At 41.0% G+C, this 24,200-nt stretch overlaps 1 protein-coding gene across 4 annotated transcripts in view; it reads left to right on the plus strand.

Annotated features, from left to right (window-relative positions):
- agbl4 (AGBL carboxypeptidase 4) overlaps positions 1-24,200 on the plus strand; it is a 587,706-nt gene that overhangs the window by 540,319 nt on the left and 23,187 nt on the right. For all 4 annotated transcript variants that reach the window (XM_062999017.1, XM_062999019.1, XM_062999018.1 and 1 more), the window contains 2 exons: positions 4,378-4,530; positions 17,629-17,791. In XM_062999017.1, coding sequence (XP_062855087.1) covers positions 4,378-4,530; positions 17,629-17,791 — 316 coding nt within the window. The remainder of the gene's footprint in view (positions 1-4,377; positions 4,531-17,628; positions 17,792-24,200) is intronic.

Genomic DNA, 24,200 nt, shown 5'->3' on the forward strand with positions numbered 1-24,200 from the left:
GTCAGTGTTCCCATCATTGCCCAGGATCTGTTAGTCCCCTCATGAGTGTCAAGGATCTTTCAGTGTTCCCATCAGTGTCCAGGATCTGTCAGTGTTCCCGTCATTGCCCAGGATCTGTCAGTGTTCCCGTCATTGCCCAGGATCTGTTAGTGTTTTCATCAGTGTCCAGGATCTGTCAGTGTTCCCGTCATTGCCCAGGATCTGATAGTGTTCTCATCAGTGTCCAGGATCTGTCAGTGTTCCCATCAGTGTCCAAGATCTGTCAGTGTTCCCATCAGTGTCCAAGATCTGTCAGTGTTCCCATCAGTGTCCAGGATCTGTCAGTGTTCCCATCAGTGTCCAGGATCTGTCAGTGTTCCCATCAGTTGTTAATATGGTAGGAAGGTTTTAGAGTGGCAGGAACCCCCCCCCCCCCCCCCCCCCCCCCCAACCTCCCCTCCTCATTAGATTTGGTCCCCCCAATGTTTAATTCATGGCTACAGCCTTGCTCCAAACAACCTACCCTGTGATCGTCTGCCTTCACAAAAAGCTCACACCATGTTGTTTTCATCTTCTCTTCAAGCACAAGTTTAATGATGTAACGGCCATGTTGGGGCTGATGATCTGTACACACAGCAGTAGGTTCCTGCGCTGCAGTTCTTGCACTTGGCTGTATAAGTCTGAATGGTGCGTGGGTGGTAGCGGAGGCGCATCTGAAGGGTTTTCTCTCCATGTTCCAGCAGCGTGCCACCAGCGCAGCTCTTTTCGTGGATGAAAGCTGCTTCTCTCATGCACACACTGCCTCACAATCACTCATTCATTTTGAGGGTCTTTTATTCCACGCTTATAGAAGTGTACTTACTTTTTGTCCTCTGTTCTTTCTCTGTGTCTTACAGTTTGTAAATATTCTCTTTCAAGTGACAGTCGACTACTTGCTCGCTTACCGGGACTGTTGTATATGTGCTGTGGGACTTTTCTCCCGCTACCCACTGACAGTTATTATTGTCCCAGGCTGCAGAGCAAATTAATCATTTGTATCATGATAGGAGCCAAAGCGTCAGCCCGGGGGGCACATACTGGTGCATAAGGTTTGCTCGCTGACTAAGGAACATAAATGAATATCTCTGAACCATGGCGTGGTTATTAAAGGCAGCTTATGAAATGGCCAGCAGGAGAATGCTTGCTGCTTTTTTATCACATGGTGAATGATCATCCTGCTCTTGCTGTTTTGACTCATCAGTATTAAAGAACATTTTTTATGTATACATTGTCCGAAATCCCTACAATCCACTGTTAGCAAAATGTACTGAATCTCCAAATTTTTAAGGATTTTAAGGAGGATTTTTGAAAGCATGTAAGTGAACTTACATTTTATCTCACAAATTTTGGACCAAGCACTTTATGCCTATCCACAAAGTTGAATCTAGACCCAAAGTTTTATATGGATCCAAGTGACAGACTGAGCTGGTGGTGAATACAGAAGCCAGCCCATTGCATAACAATGGATCCAGTGATCAGGTCCATATGCAAATTACAATGACCATTAATTTCAATGGCCATGTGTGCCTTTCACATACACTGATCAGCCATAACATTAAAACCACCTTCTTGTTTTACCACTGTCCATTTTATCAGCTCCACTTACCATATGTGATTCAAGTATCTACACCAATCAGATGCAGAAAAATGGTCTTTAATGTTCTTTAATGGTATTATTTAGGTGGTAGATCATTTGCAGCACTGCAGTGACAATGACATGGTGGTGGTGTGTTAATGTGTGTTGTGCTGCTATGAGTGGATCAGACACACTTCTACCTAGTTGGTCCACCTTGTAGATGTAAAGTCAGAGACGATCGCTCATTTATTGCTGCTGTTTGAGTTGGTCATCTTCTAGACCTTCATTAGTGGTCACAGGAGACTTCCCACAGGGCGCTGTTGGCTGGATATTTTTGGTTAGTGGACTATTCTCAATCCAGCAGTGACAGTGAGGTATTTAAAAACTCCATCAGCATTGCTGTGTCTTATCAACTCTTACCAGCACAACACACACTAACACACCATCACCATGTCAGTGTCACTGCAGTGCTGAGAATGATCCACCACCTAAATAATACCTACCCTCTGCCCTCTGCTGGCTGATTGATGTTGCCTGCACAGACATGGGGAAAAAAGTGCTGGCAGGGCGTGTCTCTCCGTACACAGTGCTGATCCGCACTGCACTCGTCAAAGTGTAGGTGACAAGATGCATACGGCATGCTGCCCACATGTCGGAGGGGGCATGGGTCAGCTTAATTCTCCTCAATCAGAGCGGGGATCGGCATTGGTGGAGAGGAAGCATGATGCATTCGGGCAATTGGATGCGCTAAAAGGGAGAAAAAAGGGAGAAAATGCATAAACAAAATATATATTTTAAAAAAATGACTTAAACACTCCAGACAAAACTGAGCGTTCTACAGTGTATCACAAAAGTGAGTACACCCCTCACATTTCTGCAAATATTTCATTATATCTTTTCATGGGACAACACTATAGACATGAAACTTGGATATAACTTAGAGTAGTCAGTGTACAGCTTGTATAGCAGTGTAGATTTACTGTCTTCTGAAAATAACTCAACACACAGCCATTAATGTCTAAATAGCTGGCAACATAAGTGAGTACACCCCACAGTGAACATGTCCAAATTGTGCCCAAATGTGTCGTTGTCCCTCCCTGGTGTCATGTGTCAAGGTCCCAGGTGTGAATGGGGAGCAGGGCTGTTAAATTTGGTGTTTTGGGTACAATTCTCTCATACTGGCCACTGGATATTCAACATGGCACCTCATGGCAAAGAACTCTCTGAGGATGTGAGAAATTTAATTGTTGCTCTCCACAAAGATGGCCTGGGCTATAAGAAGATTGCTAACACCCTGAAACTGAGCTACAGCATGGTGGCCAAGGTCATACAGCGGTTTTCCAGGACAGGTTCCACTCGGAACAGGCTTCGCCAGGGTCGACCAAAGAAGTTGAGTCCACGTGTTCGGCGTCATATCCAGAGGTTGGCTTTAAAAAATAGACACATGAGTGCTGCCAGCATTGCTGCAGAGGTTGAAGACGTGGGAGGTCAGCCTGTCAGTGCTCAGACCATACGCCACACACTGCATCAACTCGGTCTGCATGGTCGTCATCCCAGAAGGAAGCTGACGCACAAGAAAGCCCGCAAACAATTTGCTGAAGACAAGCAGTCCAAGAACATGGATTACTGGAATGCCCTGTGGTCTGACGAGACCAAGATAAACTTGTCTGGCTCAGATGGTGTCCAGCATGTGTGGCGGCACCCTGGTGAGAAGTACCAAGACAACTGTATCTTGCCTACAGTCAAGCATGGTGGTGGTAGCATCATGGTCTTGGGCTGCATGAGTGTTGCTGGCACTGGGGAGCTGCAGTTCATTGAGGGAAACATGAATTCCAACATGTACTGTGACATTCAGAAACAGAGCATGATCCCCTCCCTTCGAAAACTGGGCCTCATGGCAGTTTTCCAACAGGATAACGACCCCAAACCCAACCTCCAAGATGACAACTGCCTTGCTGAGGAAGCTGAAGGTAAAGGTGATGGACTAAACCCAATTGAGCACCTGTGGCGCATCCTCAAGTGGAAGGTGGAGGAGTTCAAGGTGTCTAACATCCACCAGCTCCGTGATGTCATCATGGAGGAGTGGAAGAGGATTCCAGTAGCAACCTGTGCAGCTCTGGTGAATTCCATGCCCAGGAGGGTTAAGGCAGTGCTGGATAATAATGGTGGTCACACAAAATATTGTCACTTTGGGCACAATTTGGACATGTTCACTGTGGGGTGTACTCACTTATGTTGCCAGCCATTTAGACATTAATGGCTGTGTGTTGAGTTATTTTCAGAAGACAGTAAATCTACACTGCTATACAAGCTGTACACTGACTACTCTAAGTTATATCCAAGTTTCATGTCTATAGTTTTGTCCCATGAAAAGATATAATGAAATATTTGCAGAAATGTGAGGGGTGTACTCACTTTTGTGATACACTGTATATAGTATGAATGTAGGAACATTTATATAGGAAAGGAACAAGTTGACACAGACGCAGCATTTTGTAGAGGAGTTATCACTTTATAAATATAAATATGATAATTATCACTTTATATTACTATAAATTTCATATTTGGTGAAGATTAATTAAAAAAGTTGTTGTTAATTCTTAGAATCAGGTGGTCAGTTTATTACTATAAATCTCACATTCACTGATGTTTTTAATTTATTTTTTATTTTTGTGAATAACAGTCCACTAGATTTTAGAGTGGATTGAGTTGCACTATCATAATCCTAAGAATCAGATGGTTTGTTTAATCCCTCTCTCTTTCTCTCCCTCTTTCTTACACAGAAAGTAAGTCTGGAGTTCTACATCGACGTCCATGCTCACTCCACTATGATGAACGGTTTTATGTATGGCAACGTGTTTGAGGAGGAGGAACGCGTGCAGAGGCAGGCCGTCTTCCCTCGCCTGCTGTGCAACAATGCACACGACTTCTCTCTCGTGAGTCTATCTCACACACTCAGGCCCTGATTTACTGGATGTTTGCATGTGTGGAAATCTGTTCAAACATTTCTAACAACTGCAAATAATGTAGTGCAAACTGATTTACACACACGCTGTCTGAGGGATTGCATCTCTCTAATGAGCAAAGTAACAGGTCTTTAATGTTTTGCCTTAATGAATACACAGTAAGAAGGATGTGCTCCAGTGTAGCCAGCAACACTGGGTTCAAGGCTTATATACATTGTGGACTGAGCACCAACTCATCACAGAACATCACACACACAGCCATTCACTCACTCACTTGCATCTTAGTGCTAGTTTAGAGTAGCCAATCCACCTTTTGCCATGTTTTATACCAGCTGGTGCTGATTCAAGACACGGTAAATTGTGGACATGTTGACCTGGTCAGTGTATTTTGACTATGGTGGTTTCTTACTTATCTGTAAATTTCCAGCATCTGCCACCTCTGGATGGCTGTCTCCATGTTCTGTGAAGAGTATACACCGATCAGCCATAACATTGAAACCATCTCCTTGTTTCTACACTCATTGTCCATTGTATCAGCTCCACTTACCATATAGAAGCACTTTGTAGTTCTACAATTACTGCCCACCTGTCCACTAAGTCCACCTGTTTCTCTACATACATTTTTAGCCTGCTTTCACCCTGTTCTTCAATGGTCAGGACCCCCACAGGACCACTTCAGAACAGGTATTATTTAGGTGGTGGATCATTCCACTCACTATCCACTCTATTAGACACTCCTACCTAGTTGGTCCACCTTGTAGATGTAAAGTCAGAGACGATCGCTCATCTATTGCTTCTGTTTGAGTTTGTCATCTTCTAGACCTTCATCAGTGGTCACAGGATGCTGCCCATGGGGCTCTGTTGGCTGTATATTTTTGGTTGGTGGACTATTCTCAGTCCAGCAGTGACAGTGAGGTGTTTAAAAACTCCATCAGCGCTGCTGTGTCTTATCCACTCATACCAGCACAACACACACTAACACACCACCACCACGTCAGTGCCAATGCAGTGCTGAGAATGACCCACCACCTAAATAATACCTACTCTGTAGTGGTCCTGGGAGAGTCCTGACCATTGAAGAACAGCATTAAAGGGGGCTAACAAAGCAAAGTGCTTCTATATGGTAAGTGGGCTGATAAAATGGACAGTGAGTGTAGAAACAAGGAGGTCGTTTTAATGTTATGGTTGATCGGTGTATACACACATTATAGGATACACATTTTATTACAGTTTTTCTCGATCGCTAAAACACTAAAACCCATTCTTGGAACACAACTGTCAACTGCCAAAACTTGTCTATTGAATGAAACCTTAAACCATTTTCTCCTAGTTTGACACAGTTTCACATCTGATTCAACCTTTTTGCAAAACTCTAAACACATTCTCACTGACTAACACACATTTCTCATGGTAGTGCACTTTGATGCAAAATAGCACACACATGCCACAAAGATTAAACACAACAAACGCACTATTGTCATCGTTAACACACTACAGGTAAAAACTGTTCACACGTGTGTCATATCAGTAAAAAGGGTTAAAATGATTAGGTAAACAGAATAAAAGTCATTTCAGATGCATGTGGCATTTCTGAGCTGTATTGTGACTAGCAATAAAGGGCAACAGAAGAAGAAGAGAAGGGCATGTCAGAGGTGGTGGACGAGGAGGAAGATGAGTATGACCAAGAACAAGAGCAGTTATATCAAATACTGTATTCTGTGTAAAGCAGCACATTTATACAACAACATGAGGTCTGTCATGATGTGTCACTTTTAAACTAAAACCCCGGAGAGGCCCCATGAATGTTTACATTTGAACAAAGCTGGATTTAGTCTCACAAAGAGGTGGAGAAGAGGTCTCAACTGATAAACATATCAGTTTCATATATCATACATATCAAACATAACTGATCAACCTGCAATTATAGAAATGCCTGATCATTGTAGTGGCAATGTGAACATGTAGCCTAGCAGTTAAGGTACTGGACTAGTGAACCCACTGCAACGTTGCCACTGTTGGACCTTTGAGCATGACCCGTAACCCTCAGTTGCTTAGACTGTATACTGTAAGTTGTCATTTCTGGATGGTCTACAAGATGCTTTGATTGGACTTCAGCAGGGGATCCTGAGCTGAGAGAGCACCACCCTGTGTACGTTGTTGTTTGACCAATGTGAGCTTTCACCTTCGTCTAAACGTTAGTGGTTTATCAATAACCTCTGTTTCATAAATCTAAGCCTTCAACCATACTCTCTCTTCCTAAAATCATTTGAGGAATTCTACTCGACATACCCAGAAAAATCTGCTCTAGTCAATGGATGCAGTATGTGATGACATTGGAGTGGATTCTTTCCAAGCCTGAAATCTGCATGGATTTCTTTTTGCATTGTCTAGATAGGGAGAATACTGCCTGTGATGTAGATGAAGTCCTGTGGCCTGACCGAGCCCAGAGACATGATCCTGTGGCAGAATAAATGATTGACTTTGCAAACTGTATATACAATAAATAAATATATTGCAGTTTATATACTGTGTTTCTTTGTTTGTTGCCTAGTATTTAAATATGTAAACACTTAAATAAATATGTTTTTATGTAAACAAAACACATTTCAGAATTCCTGAATAAAGATATTTGGTTTTGCTGTGATAAAAGCACATTGTTTTGTATTGTTTTATGTAGTGTGTAATAACTTCTGTGTAGTGTTCATGCATTGGCTGGATTTGTGTGTATTTTGACAGCAGTGTTTAGTTTTGAGTAAAGATAAAATAGTTTTGAGTTGATAGTTTGATTTTGCAAGACAAGTCAGAGGTTTTGTGAAAGTAGCTTACATTTTGGGTTTTGTGTTTACTGTTTTGAGAAAAGGAGAGGAGGTTTCAGGAAATGTGTTTTAGCAATTCAGAAAAACTGTAAATGTGAGACAAAACATTACATTACACAGCAAGCCCGGAGTGGCTAATCGGGAGATTCGGGAGGATTCCCGATGGGCCGGTTCATGTCAGTCTCGAGTTTGGGCCGGTTGGATGGAAAAAATAATTTTGACATTTATCTGTTACTTATCTAATCTTCTTCTTACATACATTCATTCATTCATCTGACAGCGCAGCCCCTACCTACATCGCAGTAGATCAGATGGGTTCTACCATCTGAGGGAATCCCCCCCTCCCAAATGTTTCAGTTGGTTTGGCCCACGAGTCGTCTTTTCTTGAGCGCCGGTAAAAGTAAACTTACAACAGAATAGCGCAAACCAACAGTCAGTGGTGATTTTCGCAAATCATCAGTCGGTGGTTTTTTTTAGAACCCAATACACAGCATTAATCACAAATATCCAGTTTCAAGCTGAAAATAATAAACATAATTTGAAGTGTAATATATTAAATAGCCTAACTCATTAATGTAATGTTTTTGTTCCGACGCTGCTGTACTGATGATCCATGACTACTGAAGGGACAGGTAGTCTAACAGAGTTATTTAAACTAAGATAGTTATTTGTAATGTAAAATATAACGTAGAGAATATACGTACATGATATATGTTAAATTGTTCAGACATTCAGAAAGATGTCAGCATGATAGCCTAATTTATTTTAACAAATGGAGACAAATAGCCTAAATCACTATCAATTTTACACCATCATAATATAGGCTAAAAAAAATAAAAAAAACTATAAGCATGTTATGTTATTCAGCAAAATAAGCTAACCCTTAATGAATTTTTTTTTAGCCAGTCTGATCCTGCTGGTGAACCGAGTAGGCATGGTAAAAATGAACTAAAAAAACTATTTTATGTAACAAGTTGCACACAGAACAGATGTGATGGATAGATTCTAAATGATACCCAGTACCCAGATATTCAGAATGCTGAAAATGCATTAAAATCAGCCCAAATGAAATAGGTAAACAGGAACTCTTGGAGGCCTTCATGTTAATGTACACAGAGAAGGAAATTCTCATGTCTATAGACAATCACACCGTTATTAATAAAGTTGCAGAAACCAGTGCACTGCTTAGGAGGCTTCTGATGCTGTAGGTAGCCTACTAAATATGCATGTAGTGAAGCTACTTAAGAGTTTAGTGTAAACCTAACAATAGACCTCTCTGTGGGGAAGACAAATGCAATTTTAATTTCAAATTATTTTAATTTCAATTTATTGCTCCTGTACAAATGTAAATACGTTTTCATATTTATAACATTTTTTACCTTTTAAATCTTTATCTGATTTAAATTAAACATGTTTAAGTCAAGTGTTTTCTGTTAACTTACCAACATATACCTGAACTTATACCCAGTAAAAAGGCATTGTAAGAGCTAGCTGCTGTTTTATTTATTCAAATTCCTCCTCCATGGAAAAAGTGGGCTGGGTTTGGGAATGAAACTCCCGGGCTGAAAAAGGGTCCCACTCCGGCCCTGTTACACAGTAGGACATATTTCTGTGAGCACTGTAGATTTTCATAGAAACCATAAAGTTATGGTATAATATAATTACTGTACAGAATACTATAAACCTACTCAAGTGGTTATTTGCCTATTCTCTTCTGTAAATGTGAGACAAAACATTACATTACACAGTAGGACATATTTCTGTGAGCACTGTAGATTTTCATAGAAACCATAAAGTTATGGTATAATATAATTACTGTACAGAATACTATAAACCTACTCAAGTGGTTATTTGCCTATTCTCTTCTCTAAAGACTTGGATAACTGAGGCTAAAATTCAGTTGGACTCACTGCCCAGCTTCAGTCATGGTTGGCCACAATTGATTGCATTGTTCACCAAAGTTGCGCATATTTTATTGAATAGACCTTTCTCTTTCATGATGGCCTCCGTGACCTGCTAGACCTTCTCTTCTTCTCACTCTTATTTTCCTCTGTGTTCTTGCTGCTCCATCTTCCTGCTTAACACCTGTATAAGTCACTTGAGGCCTCTTTTATACTCTGACAAATGGTTGAAGTGTTCTTCCAATTGAGTTTGCACTGGTGCAACATGAGTGAGACTAATTGGTAATAAGCGTGTTGCATTTTGAAGGCCAGTGTTTCTAGGTTACCTAAGTGTGCTAAATGATGCAGCCTGTCTTCAGAGATTTGCAAAACTGTGATTAAGAATGATATTTAAGTGTGAATAAATGGAATTGTGCTTAGAGTTTAGCAGTTTGAATTAATGCTGTTGAAGCATGAGCTCTAAGTTTTCAGAATTGTCTGCATAGTTCTATTTATATGTGTATAAAATGGGGGAAAACTGTAAAAGCTAATTAATTTGTAGGTTATTGGTAAGGTGGGTGCACAGTATGTGCTTGTTTTCCCTCTAACCTTTTCAGTACACAATGAGCCAATAAGCACACTCAATAGCACTGATAAGTTGTCTATAAGGGTGCGGACACGTCTTTCCACGACCGTCTTTCAGACACATTAGGATCAGCATATTGATTAGGGATTCAGAAGTGTGTGTGTGTGTGTGTGCAGAAAATCTAAACATAAGCAATTCTGAGAAGTAATCCTTGTAGTAACTTTTAAAGAGGAGATTCCATCTGTAATAAAAAACATGTAAACACAGTGAAGTATTTGTCATGTAGTGATTGTCTTTCAGACTGAGGTATCTTCTGACCATCTTTTAGTCCTAATGCTGTATTTGTAGTTCAGCATCTTTTGTCAGCTGTGAATTTCTCGAACCCGCATCAACGACCTTCAGAGCTCACGCAGTGTGACATTTTGCAGCTGTGCCAGCAGTGTATAGCCAGAGCAATAACCTTTACTGTTCAGTCAGCCATTCAGCAGTTCCACTCCTCTCTCAGTCATAGACAAATAGTACTCTGCGGCACACACACCAATTCCAGCCAGTCGTATACACGCACAAATGCCATGCTATTTAAGATACAATCTTAGTGCTGAATTGCAGAGGTGACCAACAATGCTTTTCAACTTAAATAAATGCCTGGAAAAATGAGAGCAGATGAACTTGTGCATTTAGAGGGAAGGGTCACTGCAAAATCAATGCAAAGTTATCCCAACCTAACTGATGTGATGGGATAGTTTTATTTTGGTACGAGTGGTGTCACCATGACAATGCTCCAATCCTCAGAGAACAAAAGGTCACTAAATTGTATGATGCGTTTGAAAATTATGTAAAGTAGGCCACTGGGCCAAGACCTTCCTGGTTAGCCTTACTGGGTCTTACTGGGTCAGTGAACAAACAGTATGTCTTAAAAATTACACCGATCAGCCATAACATAAAAATCACCTCCTTGTTTCTACACACATTGTCCATTTATTCAGCTCCACTTACCATATAGAAGCACTTTGTAGTTCTACAATTACTGACTGTAGTCCATCTGTTTCTCTGCATGCTTTGTTAGCCCCCTCTCATGCTGTTCTTCAATGGTCAGGACTCTCCCAGGACCACTACAGAGTAGGTATTATTTGGGTGGTGGGTCATTCTCAGCACTGCAGTGACACTGACATGGTGGTGGTGTGTTAGTGTGTGTTATGCTGGTATGAGTGGATAAGACACAGCAGTGCTGCTGAAGTTTTTAAACACCTCACTGTCACTGCTGGACTGAGAATAGTCCACCAATCACTAATGAAGGTCTCAAAGATGACTAACTCAACTGGCAGCAATAGATGAGCGATCATCTCTGACTTTACATCTACATATATATATTTATATTATATTATATATTTATATATATACATATTTTTTTTTGCATATGCATATAGTTGATAAAATAATAGGTCTCGACACTGAACAGGTTATTATTCACTGATTTAAATTATATGCTAAAGATTTTACAGTCACTGTGTTACAGTGCTTACCACCACCATTTCATCACAGCATCTGATGAAATTTAGAAAAAAATGGTATTCCTTCCAAACATGTTAGTTCCAGAGACTTGTATTCATGTCAAAGTGCATTAAAGCTGTTCCGGTAGCTAGTAGCAGTACAACATCTTACTACACTTGTTTGTGTGGGCTGTGTGAGTGTAAAAAATGTGGGTATGTGTTAGGAAACACTTATCCTAAAATTGCACCCTGCAAGTGCTGTCATGTTACTTGGCCAGCCTGGGCTAGACTTAAGTTGCTCCCTAAACAGACACTGTTATTTTAGACCATTTTAAAACTGTCATGGTCTGCTCTGTTCTGGCCTGTAAAATCCATCTTTCCTTGGTTCATATAAAATGTGACCTTTTGTATACAATCAATCTTTTATACTGTTGGCCCTAAATACATATTATAAACTTGAATCCTGCCTTAAAGTCAGAGTCACACTGTAAATGTGCTATTTTCATTAATGTCCTGCATGAGTGCAGAAATACTGCAGGATCTTGACACAATGGCTTGCAGTGTAAGACTTCTTTATGGGGTCATGTGCAGAAACTGGCAATCAAATAGCCAGTGCAAGCAGGACTGGAACAAAAAGACTGTGGAGAAATCCAACAAAATAGCATGACTTTAGCAGGACCCAGGTCCTCAGGCTCTATGTTGTTGTGCCGCACACAATTAGCTGCCCTTTGAAATAAGTTGTTAGTCAAAATGACTGTGTGCAAAGTTGTTTCTTTTGTCAGCTGAGCTAATGTTTGTTTATTAGGATTGTAATGTCATGTTTTACACTTTGGTTACATTCATGACAGGAACGGTAGTTACTCATTACACAAGGTTCATCATTTCACAAGTTCAATATCAAACACAGTCATAAGGGCCGCTCAGGTAGCGCAACGGTAAAAACACATGCTGGAACCAGAGCTGGGATCTCAAATACATCGTATCGAATCTCAGCTCTGCCTGCCGGCTAAGGCTGAGCGGCCACATGAACAACGATTGGCCTGTTGTTCAGATATGGGCGGGACTAAGCCGGATGGGGTCTCTCTCTCATGACTGGTGCAATACGACCTCTGCTGGCTGATTGATGGCGCCTGCACAGAGATGAGAAAAAGAGTGTTCTCAGGGTGTGTCTCTCTGTACACAACGCTGAGCTGCACTGCACTCGTCAAAGTGTAGGTGATAAGATGCATACGGCATGCTGCCCACGTGTCGGACGGGGCGTGGGTTAGCTTCGTTCTCCTCAATCAGAGCAGGGATCGGCATTGGTGGAGAGGAAGCATGAAGCAATTGGACGCGCTAAAAAGGGAGAAAAACGGGAGAAAATGCATAAAGAAAAAAAAAACACAGTCATGGACAATTTTGTATCTCCAATTCACCTTACTTGCATGTCTTTGGACTCTGGGAGGAAACCGGAGCTCCAGGAGGAAACCCACGCAGACACTGGGAGAACATAAACACTCCACACAGAAAGGACCCGGACAGCCCCACCTGGGGACAGAACCCAGGACCTAGTCACAATGACTGTGTGCAAAGTTGGTTCTTTTGTCAGGTGAGCTAATCAGTATTACAAAATGTAATACTGATTCTTACATATTGAACACCATTAGGATGGAAGGTAACTTTTACTGGCTGAGTGGTTTTACCCTCTGAGTCTGGAAATGTATTACATTTCCTATGACAATGAGTTAAATAGTCATTTACTTATAAGTAGGCTAGACAGATCATCTTAACAGAGGTTTTATGGGAAGTATTATGCAAAATATAATTCCTGCTAAAAATGTAGCACTTCATTTATTTTGCATTTCCTTTACAGCTCTCTGAAGGTCTTTTAAGCTGTTAGGCTATTTATTAATAAGCATTAAACCAAAGTGAAATTTGATGTGTAGTTTATCTTTTAAAATGTATTTGCTCCAGAAGTCTGAAATGCAAAAACGTTAATTGCAGAACATTCTGAGCAAATAAGAGCTATTTTGATTGTGTAATTCTGTAGGTTTGGCTTAAATGTCCCATTAACGTCAAGCAATGTTGTCCTGCGCATTGGGTGGCTTAGTCAAACCCCAATTATTTTGTGCTGATGTTGCATGAGTTAGACTGCTTATATGTGGTGTGTGTGTGTGTGTGTGTGTGTGTGTGATAGCAAGGGACATTGGTCAGTTCTATAGCTGGCCTGTCACCCTGCCTCTGTGCCAACTCAGCACCTGGATCTGCCTGCATACGTTCAGGCAGCATATTGATGGAGCTGTGCCTCTAGAGAGGCCCCTGTCTCCACTGCAGCCTGCCACTAGCTACATCCCACACTGACACCAGATCAGTTACCTCCAATCCACAAACAAACGCTTACCAGCCATTAGAGCTGAGATAAACAAAGCCAACAAAAGTTCTGCAACTTGCAAACTAAGCACATAGCCCAATGAAAGTAGCTACCCTTGAAAATCTGTGATAGAAAGAGTGCCATCATTGAATTGCATTAATCAGTTGCATTAATTATTAAGGCATACTAATGGACACACCATATGCTGCAATTCCAAAGCTTTTTTCTATAAAGCATCACAGTGTACTAAGTATAACAGTATCTCTTTTATAATGACCTGTCTAAGCTTGCTTTATTTTGAGTCTGTTAACCCCTACAGACTGGCAAATGGTAAAACTTTTTTTAAAAATAGGGAAGGGCAGCACGGTGGCTCGGTGGGTAGCATTGTCACCTCACAGCAAGAAGGTCCTGGGTTTGACCCCCAGGTGGGGTGGTCCAGGTCCTTTCTGTGTGGAGTTTGCATGTTCTCCCAGTGTCTGCGTGGGTTTCCTCTAGGAGCTCCAGTTTCCTCCCACAGTCCAAATACATGCAACTGAAAGATTTCTGAAAGATTAAAGATGGATGTGTACTAATTTTTCGAAACTGACAACCCTATTGTTTTTATGCATTTAATTTTCCCAGTCTTGTTGTATCCACTTACCCAATTTGTATTTCTGCCTCTACTGCTGCAGACCTCCTCTGTAGAACCAAAAAGGTTGTAATTAAGAAGTCACACACCGATCTCCATTCTCCTCCGTCTCATTGTGCAGGTGCCATCAATCAGCCAGCTAAGGTCGTAATTGCAGCAGAATCCCTACAGCCTCCCTCTTTTGGACTAGCCAACTATTGTTCTTGTAGGCACCCACCGGCCAAGTGTCAAGTGTGGTTAATAATAGAATAAACCAGACAAAAAGCTTTACTTGCTCAACTTTTCCTGCAGGAATACAATTTGCATAAAAATGTGGTCTATACTAAAGTGTAAGGTCTATTAGCTTGTTGAAAGTGGTTGACAGCCAATTTTGCTATAGCGATGCAATATAGCACTGGTAGCTTTGTAGTGAACAGGTAGTACCTGGTCAACCCATGCATGAATTTTGATAACAGTTTATTTTTTGGTCCAGGTTCACCACACAAAAACACAACACATACAGTGCCTTGCAAAAGTATTCAGCCCCCTTGAACTTTTCAACCTTTTGCCACATTTCAGGCTTCAAACATAACGATATGAAATTGTAATTTTTTGTGAAGAATCAACAACAAGTGGGACACAATCGTGAAGTGGAACGAAATTTATTGGATATTTTAAACTTTTTTTAGAAATAAAAAACTAAAAAGTGGGGCGTGCAATATTATTCAGCCCCTTTACTTTCAGTGCAGCAAACTCACTCCAGAAGTTCAGTGAGGATCTCTGAATGATCCAATGTTGACCTAAATGACTGATGGTGATAAATAGAATCCACCTGTGTGTAATCAAGTCTCCGTATAAATGCACCTGCTCTGTGACAGTCTCAGAGTTCTGTTTAAAGCGCAGAGAGCATCATGAAGACCAAGGAACACACCAGGCAGGTCCGAGATACTGTTGTGGAGAAGTTTAAAGCCGGATTTGGATACAAAAAGATTTCCCAAGCTTTAAACATCTCAAGGAGCACTGTGCAAGCGATCATATTGAAATGGAAGGAGTATCAGACCACTGCAAATCTACCAAGACCCGGCCGTCCCTCTAAACTTTCAGCTCAAACAAGGAGAAGACTGATCAGAGATGCAGCCAAGAGGCCCATGATCACTCTGAATGAACTGCAGAGATCTACAGCTGAGGTGGGAGACTCTGTCCATAGGACACAATCAGTCGTACACTGCACAAATCTGGCCTTTATGGAAGAGTGGCAAGAAGAAAGCCATTTCTCAAAGATATCTATAAAAAGTCACCTGGGAGACACACCAAACATGTGGAAGAAGGTGCTCTGGTCAGATGAAACCAAAATCGAACTTTTTGGCCACAATGCAAAACGTTATGTTTGGCGTAAAAGCAACACAGCTCATCACCCTGAACACACCATCCCCACTGTCAAACATGGTGGTGGCAGCATCATGGTTTGGGCCTGCTTTTCTTCAGCAGGGACAGGGAAGATGGTTAAAATTGATGGGAAGATGGATGGAGCCAAATACAGGACCATTCTGGAAGAAAACCTGTTGCAGTCTGCAAAAGACCTGAGACTGGGACGGAGATTTATCTTCCAACAAGACAATGATCCAAAACATAAAGCAAAATCTACAATGCAATGGTTCACAAATAAACGTATCCAGGTGTTAGAATGGCCAAGTCAAAGTCCAGACCTGAATCCCATCGAGAATCTGTGGAAAGAGCTGAAAACTGCTGTTCACAAACGCTCTCCATCCAACCTCACTGAGCTCGAGCTGTTTTGCAAGGAAGAATGGGCAAAAATTTCTGTCTCTCGATGTGCAAAACTGATAGAGACATACCCCAAGCGACTTGCAGCTGTAATCGCAGCAAAAGGTGGCGCTACAAAGTATTAACGCAAGGGGGCTGAATAATATTGCACGCCCCACTTTTCAGTTTTTTATTTCTAAAAAAAGTTTAAAATATCCAATACATTTCGTTCCACTTCACGATTGGGTCCCACTTGTTGTTGATTCTTCACAAAAAATTACAATTTCATATCGTTATGTTTGAAGCCTGAAATGTGGCAAAAGGTTGAAAAGTTCAAGGGGGCTGAATACTTTTGCAAGGCACTGTATATAGAGGAGAAAAGTATAGTTCTATACAGAGCATCATCTACTGAATATTGCACTCTCTTGTTCTCATGTCATCACTTGGCTACTTTCTCTGGCTACTTTGCCTTAAAAATCACTTTTATTGCTAAAAAAAACATCCTAGATCCACAAATTATATAGCAGCATATATAAAATTAATATAAAATATCAAGCTTTGTTTGTGGGATTAATAAAATATAATATATATTACCATTCAATGTCTAATAACAATATTGTCATAGGCTACTGTTTGCAAGATTACATAAGTTGTTATTACTTTAAATATTAGTTATTCTGCTTTAAAAAAAAGCTTTTTAGCTAAGATTAGCATTGGCAGTGTAGTTCCAACTTATTTTACTGCCATTGCCAGTAAAATAAAGTTACTTATGCAGTGTTACATATTGGCTTGTAATATTCAAATATTCTACATTTTAAAAATAATCTTTATGCAGGCGCTTAGGTGGGTTCTTCTCAAGTTCGAATCTCAGCTCTGCTACCAGTTGGCTAGACGCGCCATAGTGGGCACAATTGGCAGTTCCTGCAGCATACAAAACTGGTCACTAAAGTCAGCTATGTGGGAAAAGACCGGACTGACAAGGGGGTGTGGTCTTTGATGCTGGATAAGGACCCTGGTTGCTGGATAAGGACCAGCACTGGGATTCTGAACTCCCCAAGTTCGAATCTCAGCTCTGCTACTGGTCGGCTAGACGCAGCCTGGTGGGCACAAATGGCAGTTCCTGTAGCATACAAAACTGGCCACTAAAGTCAGCTAGGTGGGAAAAGACCGGACTGACAAGGGGGTGTGGTCTTTGATGCTGGATAAGGACCCTGGTTGCTAGATAAGGACCAGCACTGGGATTCTGAACTCCCCAAGTTCGAATCTCAGCTCTGCTACTGGTCAGCTAGACGCACCCTGGCGGGCACAAATGGCAGTTCCTGCAGCATACAAAACTGGCCACTAAAGTAAGCTGGGTGGGAAAAGACCAGGTAGGTAGTCATGGCAAAAAAAAAGTGATCATTAAGTACCATCACAGAGATACAGTACTTTCTACTGCAGTAGAAATATGTAGATCATATTACAATCAGGCACAAACACCTTGCTTTTGGAAAACTGCTATGTGTATAATTATTGCCAGTATCAGTCTTCTAATTGATTTGTTTTTTGTGCTTATGTGTACTCGTGTTTTTCCTCTAGTCCAGCACAACATTTAACCGAGACGTAGTGAAAGCAGGAACGGGGCGACGATTCCTTGGAGGTCTGCTGGATGACACGTCCTACTGCTACACTCTGGAGGTGTCCTTTTACAGCTACCTCACTGCAGGCAGCACCGCGCCCATCCCATACACAGAGGACAGTTGTATCCTTTCATGTGTGCTTCACCTCCTACCTAATCTGTGTCTCATTTTAGAGTGTCCATGTGTCCTTAAAATAATTCATTTAACTGGAATTATAGATTAAATGTAAGACCTCTGTAAATAATATACAGTATTGTTGTAACATTTAGATTTTATATGATCATGGATTAAAGGCTTTTAGGGTAATCTTACTGTTATGGGGCATTCCGCCCTTTCAGAACATGCGAGGCCCAAATCCAGGAACCAAGGTGAGTTCCCAGAAACAAAAGAGCGCTGACAGTCTTCAGTCACTGAAAAACCGGCAGACCAGCATCAGTACTCACGAGTTACAGGTGATTGCCATTAAAAGAATAGCACATCACAGCTTTTCTTGATTTTGTGCCTTTCTTTGCGGATCAAAGTAGGCACGCCTTGTGTGGGTGAGCTGATGAATGTTCATTTGACAACCACGGAAACAATGTCCATTGTAAAAAGCGTCATACAAATACATTTACATCAGTGGCAAACTTCAGCCTTGCTTTGAGGTGTCCACCACAATGCAAAATACAACAAAACCTGCTGGGTTTCATTTTTGTATTTTATTCTATAGTCAATATAAAAGATAGGCGCCCATGTGGCGCAGCGAGATATACCGCTGGCACACCAGCGCCGAGATTCTGAACTCCTCAGTTCGAAACTCGGTGTTGCCACCGGTCGACTGGGTGCCATCTAGTGGGCATAATTGGCAGTGCCTGCAGCAGACACGTTTCTGCTAGGGTGGGATGACCGGACTATGTGGGTGGGGTCTTCAAACACCGTGTAAGTACCCTGATTGGCAGATAGAGAGGCGCCTGTGCATGGGTAAAAAAGGGTTCCGCTAAGGGCTGCACACGGGTCGGAGGAGGCGTGAGCAGCAATATACCCACCTCGACTGCAAAATCAGGGATCCCCCAGCAGCGAAAGACAAACTGACTATAAATAAACTGCATAAATAAAATAGAAGAAATAAATATATACATTATTATACAACATTCAAACAGCACCCACGTTACATTTCAGTGCATAAAAATACTTGAAAATCACTATTTAGCTTTAGAATACCTGCTAAAACACCATAGAGATAATGGACAGACCCCAGTGTCCCAGTCTCAAAACAGAATATAAATCAAGTACAGCTTCATCCCTGATCAGGTTTTGCAGTACTATGAAAGGTCATAATCTCTTCTTATTTTCATGGTATTATTAGACTCGATGGTCCAGTGTATCCTGAGTGAGTGGGTTTATGAGAGCTATTTTAGGGTTGAGAGGCACATTATTTCCCTTGGTATTTAGTGTTGAATCCTGGCCTGACCCAGACACTCTGTTTATAGGCTTATTTGTTTTGATCAAGGCAAGAATCAAATACTGATGTGCACACATGTGGGTACCTAGAAATGGCTGCTTTATTTAAGGAAAACTCTAGCGTAATTTCTAATAATAGCATCTGGAATGTATGTGTGATTAACAAAGAAAAGGTTGCCAACATGTGTTCGTGGACAAAAAAAGAATCTAAAGATCTGTTAATTCTTCTTATATACTGTATATTGTTTATGCAAAACAGCAGTAGCCGTATGCATTTTGTCACCTACACTTTGACAAGTGCAATGCGGATCAGCACTGTGTATGGAGAGACACACCCTGACAGCACTCTTTTCCCGTCTCTGTGCAGGCGCCATCAATCAGCTATTAGAAAAATCCTATCCGGCTTTGATATTCCACCCCTATCTGAACAACAGGCCAATCGTCGTTCATGTGGCTGCTCAGCCCAGACGGCAGGCAGAGCTGAGACTCCATACGATGTATTCGAGATCCCAGCTCTGGTGTCCTAGCGTGTGTTTTTACCGCTGCACCACCAGAGCAGCCTTACAAAAAATAATACTAACATTTTTGGTTGATCTCATTGTATCTGATGCCAGCATGACACAAATTGGCAGTGTGATCTCATCTCGCACTGGGGGAGGCACGAGGGAGCAGTAGTTGGCGCTGTCGCTTCATAGCAAGAAGGGCCTGGGTTCGATTCCGTGGCCAAGGTCCTTTCTGTGTGGAGCTTTTGTTGTGTTTTGTGTTCTTTTGTGTGCGGGTGGGTTTCCTCCAAGTGTTTCTGTTTCCTCCCACTCCCATAAGAAACCCTATTTTATTGGCATAATAAAATACATGCTGTTAGGTTAATTACAGCTAATAAAATTTGCACTAGGTGTGTATGTGTATGTAAATAATAATAGAATAAATGAAAAATAAATATTTTGTCCACTTCTTTAACTAAAGGTTCTTGCTGCAATTGAGTCTGATCTATACCTTGGCCATCAAGTACTTAAAACACAATGATGCTCCTGAAGACCACATTAGTGACAAAAAGACCAAATTTCTTAGAATTTATACAGCAGGAAGCTTTGTAGAAAAAAGCCAATGACTGCATGACAGTCGCCTTCTCTGAAATTATGGTCTGTGTACTAGGCAACATGACACACGGCTCCAGAGTTCAATAATAAAGGCCAGAGTGATAATGTCACATTATTGAAGTTTCTTTCCCGACCCCTGCATTTAACAGGAGCAGTGCTCAGCAGGAGCATTGATTTTTTAATTATTCTTGGGGTCATTATGATAGAACAAGGCTTGGTTGACATTGTGCAGCCACAAATCACCTCCTTCTTCTATAGGTTACCATAATAAACATAAATGCTGATTGTGATATCTTTGCATGTGTGTGTGTGTGTGTGTGTGTGTGTGTGTGTGTGTGTGTGTGTGTGTGTGTGTGTGTGTGTGTGTATGAATATGTGTACCATTGCTGCTCAGAAAAACAAAGGTTCATTGAAAAGATGTCAAATGTTGACAATGTTGTGCAATCCTGGTAATCCTGTTCTTTTGTTCTTGACCTTTTACTGCCTATAAAAGAATACAATCCATATAAAGGATTTTATCATTTTCAGCAGTGAAGAAATGAACCTTTTAGCGTGTTGGCATTGTGGGGGGAGTTGTGGTGTGTGCAGACCTATTGTGCAGCTGAATTGTAAAGTAACTGTCTTATAGGAGCAGTTCAAACTAAAAGGCTTTTAGTATAAAGTTGAGGAAGCTGGGTGTAACTTAAGTGCCCTCTAGTGCCAGGAGAAGGCTAGTCTAAAATAATGCCTATGGTCCTATGTTCCTATGCTTGAATTAGATGACTCTCCTCTATGTCGCAGTGATGCAAAGTTAGATTCAGTTTGGCATGCTTATTCGTTGAAACCTTCTGTCTTTAAAAATCTAATGCATCCAATCCAAAAAGTTCCAGGGAGGTTAGATATAAAGCACCAATACACAACCAGCCAACCAGTATTTCTTTCTTTTGTATACATTTCTTAGATATGGAACATTTTAAAACATAAACCTTATTACATTTACATAATGTAATAATGATTAGATTTAGAATTAATTTATAATGTTTAAATTGCATTATTAATTTAGCCATATCAATCTCTGAAGTCCATTAAAGTGGTAGTTCACCAACGTCAAGCATTAAAATCAGTGGATTTTTTTCACAATTTGCATTTGAATTTGTGGTTTAGTCATCACAAGTCAAATGGGTTTGACTTGCCGCTCAGGTGGCACAGCGATAAAAAACACACGCTGCTACACCAGAGCTGGGATCTCGAATACATCGTATTGAGTCTCAGCTCTGCCTGCCGGCTGGGCTGAGTGGCCCCATGAACAACGATTGGCCTGTTGTTCAGACAGGGGTGGGATATTAAAAGCCGGATAGGGTCTCTCTCATAACTAATGCAATTACGACCTCTGCTGGCTGATTGATGGCGCCTGCACAGAGACGGGAAAAGAGTGCTGTCAGGGTGTGTCACTCCGTACACAGTGCTGATCCGCATTGCACTCGTCAAAGTGTAGGTGACAAAATGCATATGGCTGCTGCCCACGAGTTGGAAGGGCCGTTGGTTGGCTTCATTCTCCTCAATCAGAGCAGGGATCGTCATTAGTGGAGAGGAAGCATGACTTGATTGGGCAATTGGACGCTCTAAAAGGGAGAAATAGGGGAGAAAATGCATAAACAAAATGTAAAAATTTACAAAAATTTTAAAATGGGTTTGACTTTAAATGATCAGCAGTTGTTGTTTCTTTATTTTTTAGGAGTGGTATTTTCAAATGTCACATTGATGTGTGTCTTCAGCAGCTAACTGATTGTGTTTTGAAGGTAGTGTTGTGTGAATAGCCTTCCAGATATGAATACCAGCTTCCCTTAATCTGATCATTTCTAATGCTCTCTTTTAAACAGTTAAACACCAAATATTACAGGTTATGTCTTAAGACCATTTTTAGTGAAATGTGGAAGAGAGGGGTTAATCTAAGCTAAACAGCAGTCAAGGCCGCTCAGATGGAGCAGCGGTAAAAGATGCTAGCTAGTTCGAAACGCAGCTACATGAACAACAATTGGGAGGATTATAAGGGGACTCATAACTGATGCAATTACGACCTCTGCTGGCTGGTTGATGGCGCCTGCACAGAGTTGAGAAATAATGTGATCAGGGTGTGGCTCTCCGGACACACAGCTGATCCACATATGAGCTCGCCTCGTGCAGGTGAAAAGAAGCAGTCGGCTACTGCTCACATGTCGGAGGGGGCGTGTGACAGTCTCGCTCTCCTTAACCAGCCGTGGGGATCAGCATCAGAAGAGAAGAAGCGTAACTCAATCGGGTAATTGGATACAGAAAAAATGCAAAAATAAATAAATAATTAAATTGCAGTCAACATCTTGTGACATTTGACTCTGGAATGATCTCAGGGTCATATTTTGATATTTTTGCAGATAAATATAATGATGTTGTATTAGCAAAGCTATAACACAGTAGTAAACAATGCAAAAACACTTTAAATTGAAACAATAAGTACTTGGAATATTTTTGAACTGGCTTGACTAATTCAATGTTTTATTTTATTTATTTATTTATTTTTAGAAACCAGACCACCGCTGTATCATTCTGTCGCACACAGCCATCAGCCAGCTGTCTCTCATTTACTGTGCACTCTTGCAATTCTTTCTTTATTTATCTGCTGTTCGGATCAGAAGAGGCCATAGAGCCTCTGACTGATGCTGTAACTTTTCCTCACCATTCCCTGCTGCCTGTCCGCTGCTCCACTGAACTGTCACCTCCAAGGCCTAGCTGGCCAGCATTCAATAACAAGAAACCCATCCATGTAGAATTACTCTACAGCATTGTAGATTATTTTTCCTTTATTGATGGAGAGTGGAAGCCTGTGGAAAAAAGTAGCAATTTGCTGAGCGCTGGAAAGAGTCATAACTTACCTGGCCTTCTCCTTGAATTCTGACTTTGCCTTCCTACTGAAAGAGATATGGTGGTCTAGTTGTGTGTAAAGGGTGCTAATGTACTGGTACTTATTTACAATGTCATGGTCATTTGGTTGGTAAAAAGGAAGAAAATGAACATTTAAGCAGTATTCTTTACGCTAAACAGAATTATAACTGATAATCCCTGATCTGGCAGATCACTTTTCTTGATTCTGCTGAGCTGCATTTTTAAATAATCTTAATACAAACAATACAGACACAGATTAAGAAATTATCAAGAATGTGAGTGTTGTTGGTACTAGACAGGCTAATTTTAATACGTAGGAAACTGCCGATTTACTGAGATATTTGAGCACAACAGTCTTTGTTTACACGGCTACACAAAAATGCCAAATAAAAACATCCATTGAGTGGCAGTTTGCATGCAAAAATACTGTGTGTAATGGCAGAAGTCAAAGGAGAATGGCCAGGCTGGTTAAAGCTAAGAAGAAGACTATGTGTAATGCATCAGCCACTCTTAGCACCCGAGACATTAAATGGTAACATGGGTGGGCTACAACAGTAGCAGACCACATTGGGTTCAAGGCTACAGTGGTCACAGGCTCACCAAAATTGGACATCTACTTTGGTTAACCTAAAATAAAATTGTGTGTGTGTGTGTGTGTGTGTGTCAATTTAACAATGAGGATGCAAGGTATGTGATGTGTATGGATGTGTTATGTGTAGGGCTGGCACCGATCCGATACTCTGTATCGTATCGGTCTGATATTGGCCCAAATCACTGGATCGGATATCGAAAGGAAAAAAACAAGTAATCCGATCCGATACTGTTGCTTAATGTAAATAACACTTTATGTAAATAAGGCCATTGTTTGTGTGTAAAACAAATAACACATGAAGATACGTTCCAACAGAGTGCCGTTTATTGCCAGCTCACTCTGCAACATGTGCCACTGATCTACAACTCATCTGCAACAGCCATTCAGAAATTAAAACATTTTAAAAAATCATCTACTACTGCCACATCTAAAAACACTGTTTAAACACAATAAAAATCTCTTTATAAATGATAAATCGCTCACCTGAGATTGTCCCGACTTGAA

Source organism: Trichomycterus rosablanca, chromosome 7, assembly GCF_030014385.1.
Source record: "Trichomycterus rosablanca isolate fTriRos1 chromosome 7, fTriRos1.hap1, whole genome shotgun sequence".
Classification (NCBI taxonomy): Eukaryota; Metazoa; Chordata; class Actinopteri; order Siluriformes; family Trichomycteridae; genus Trichomycterus; species Trichomycterus rosablanca.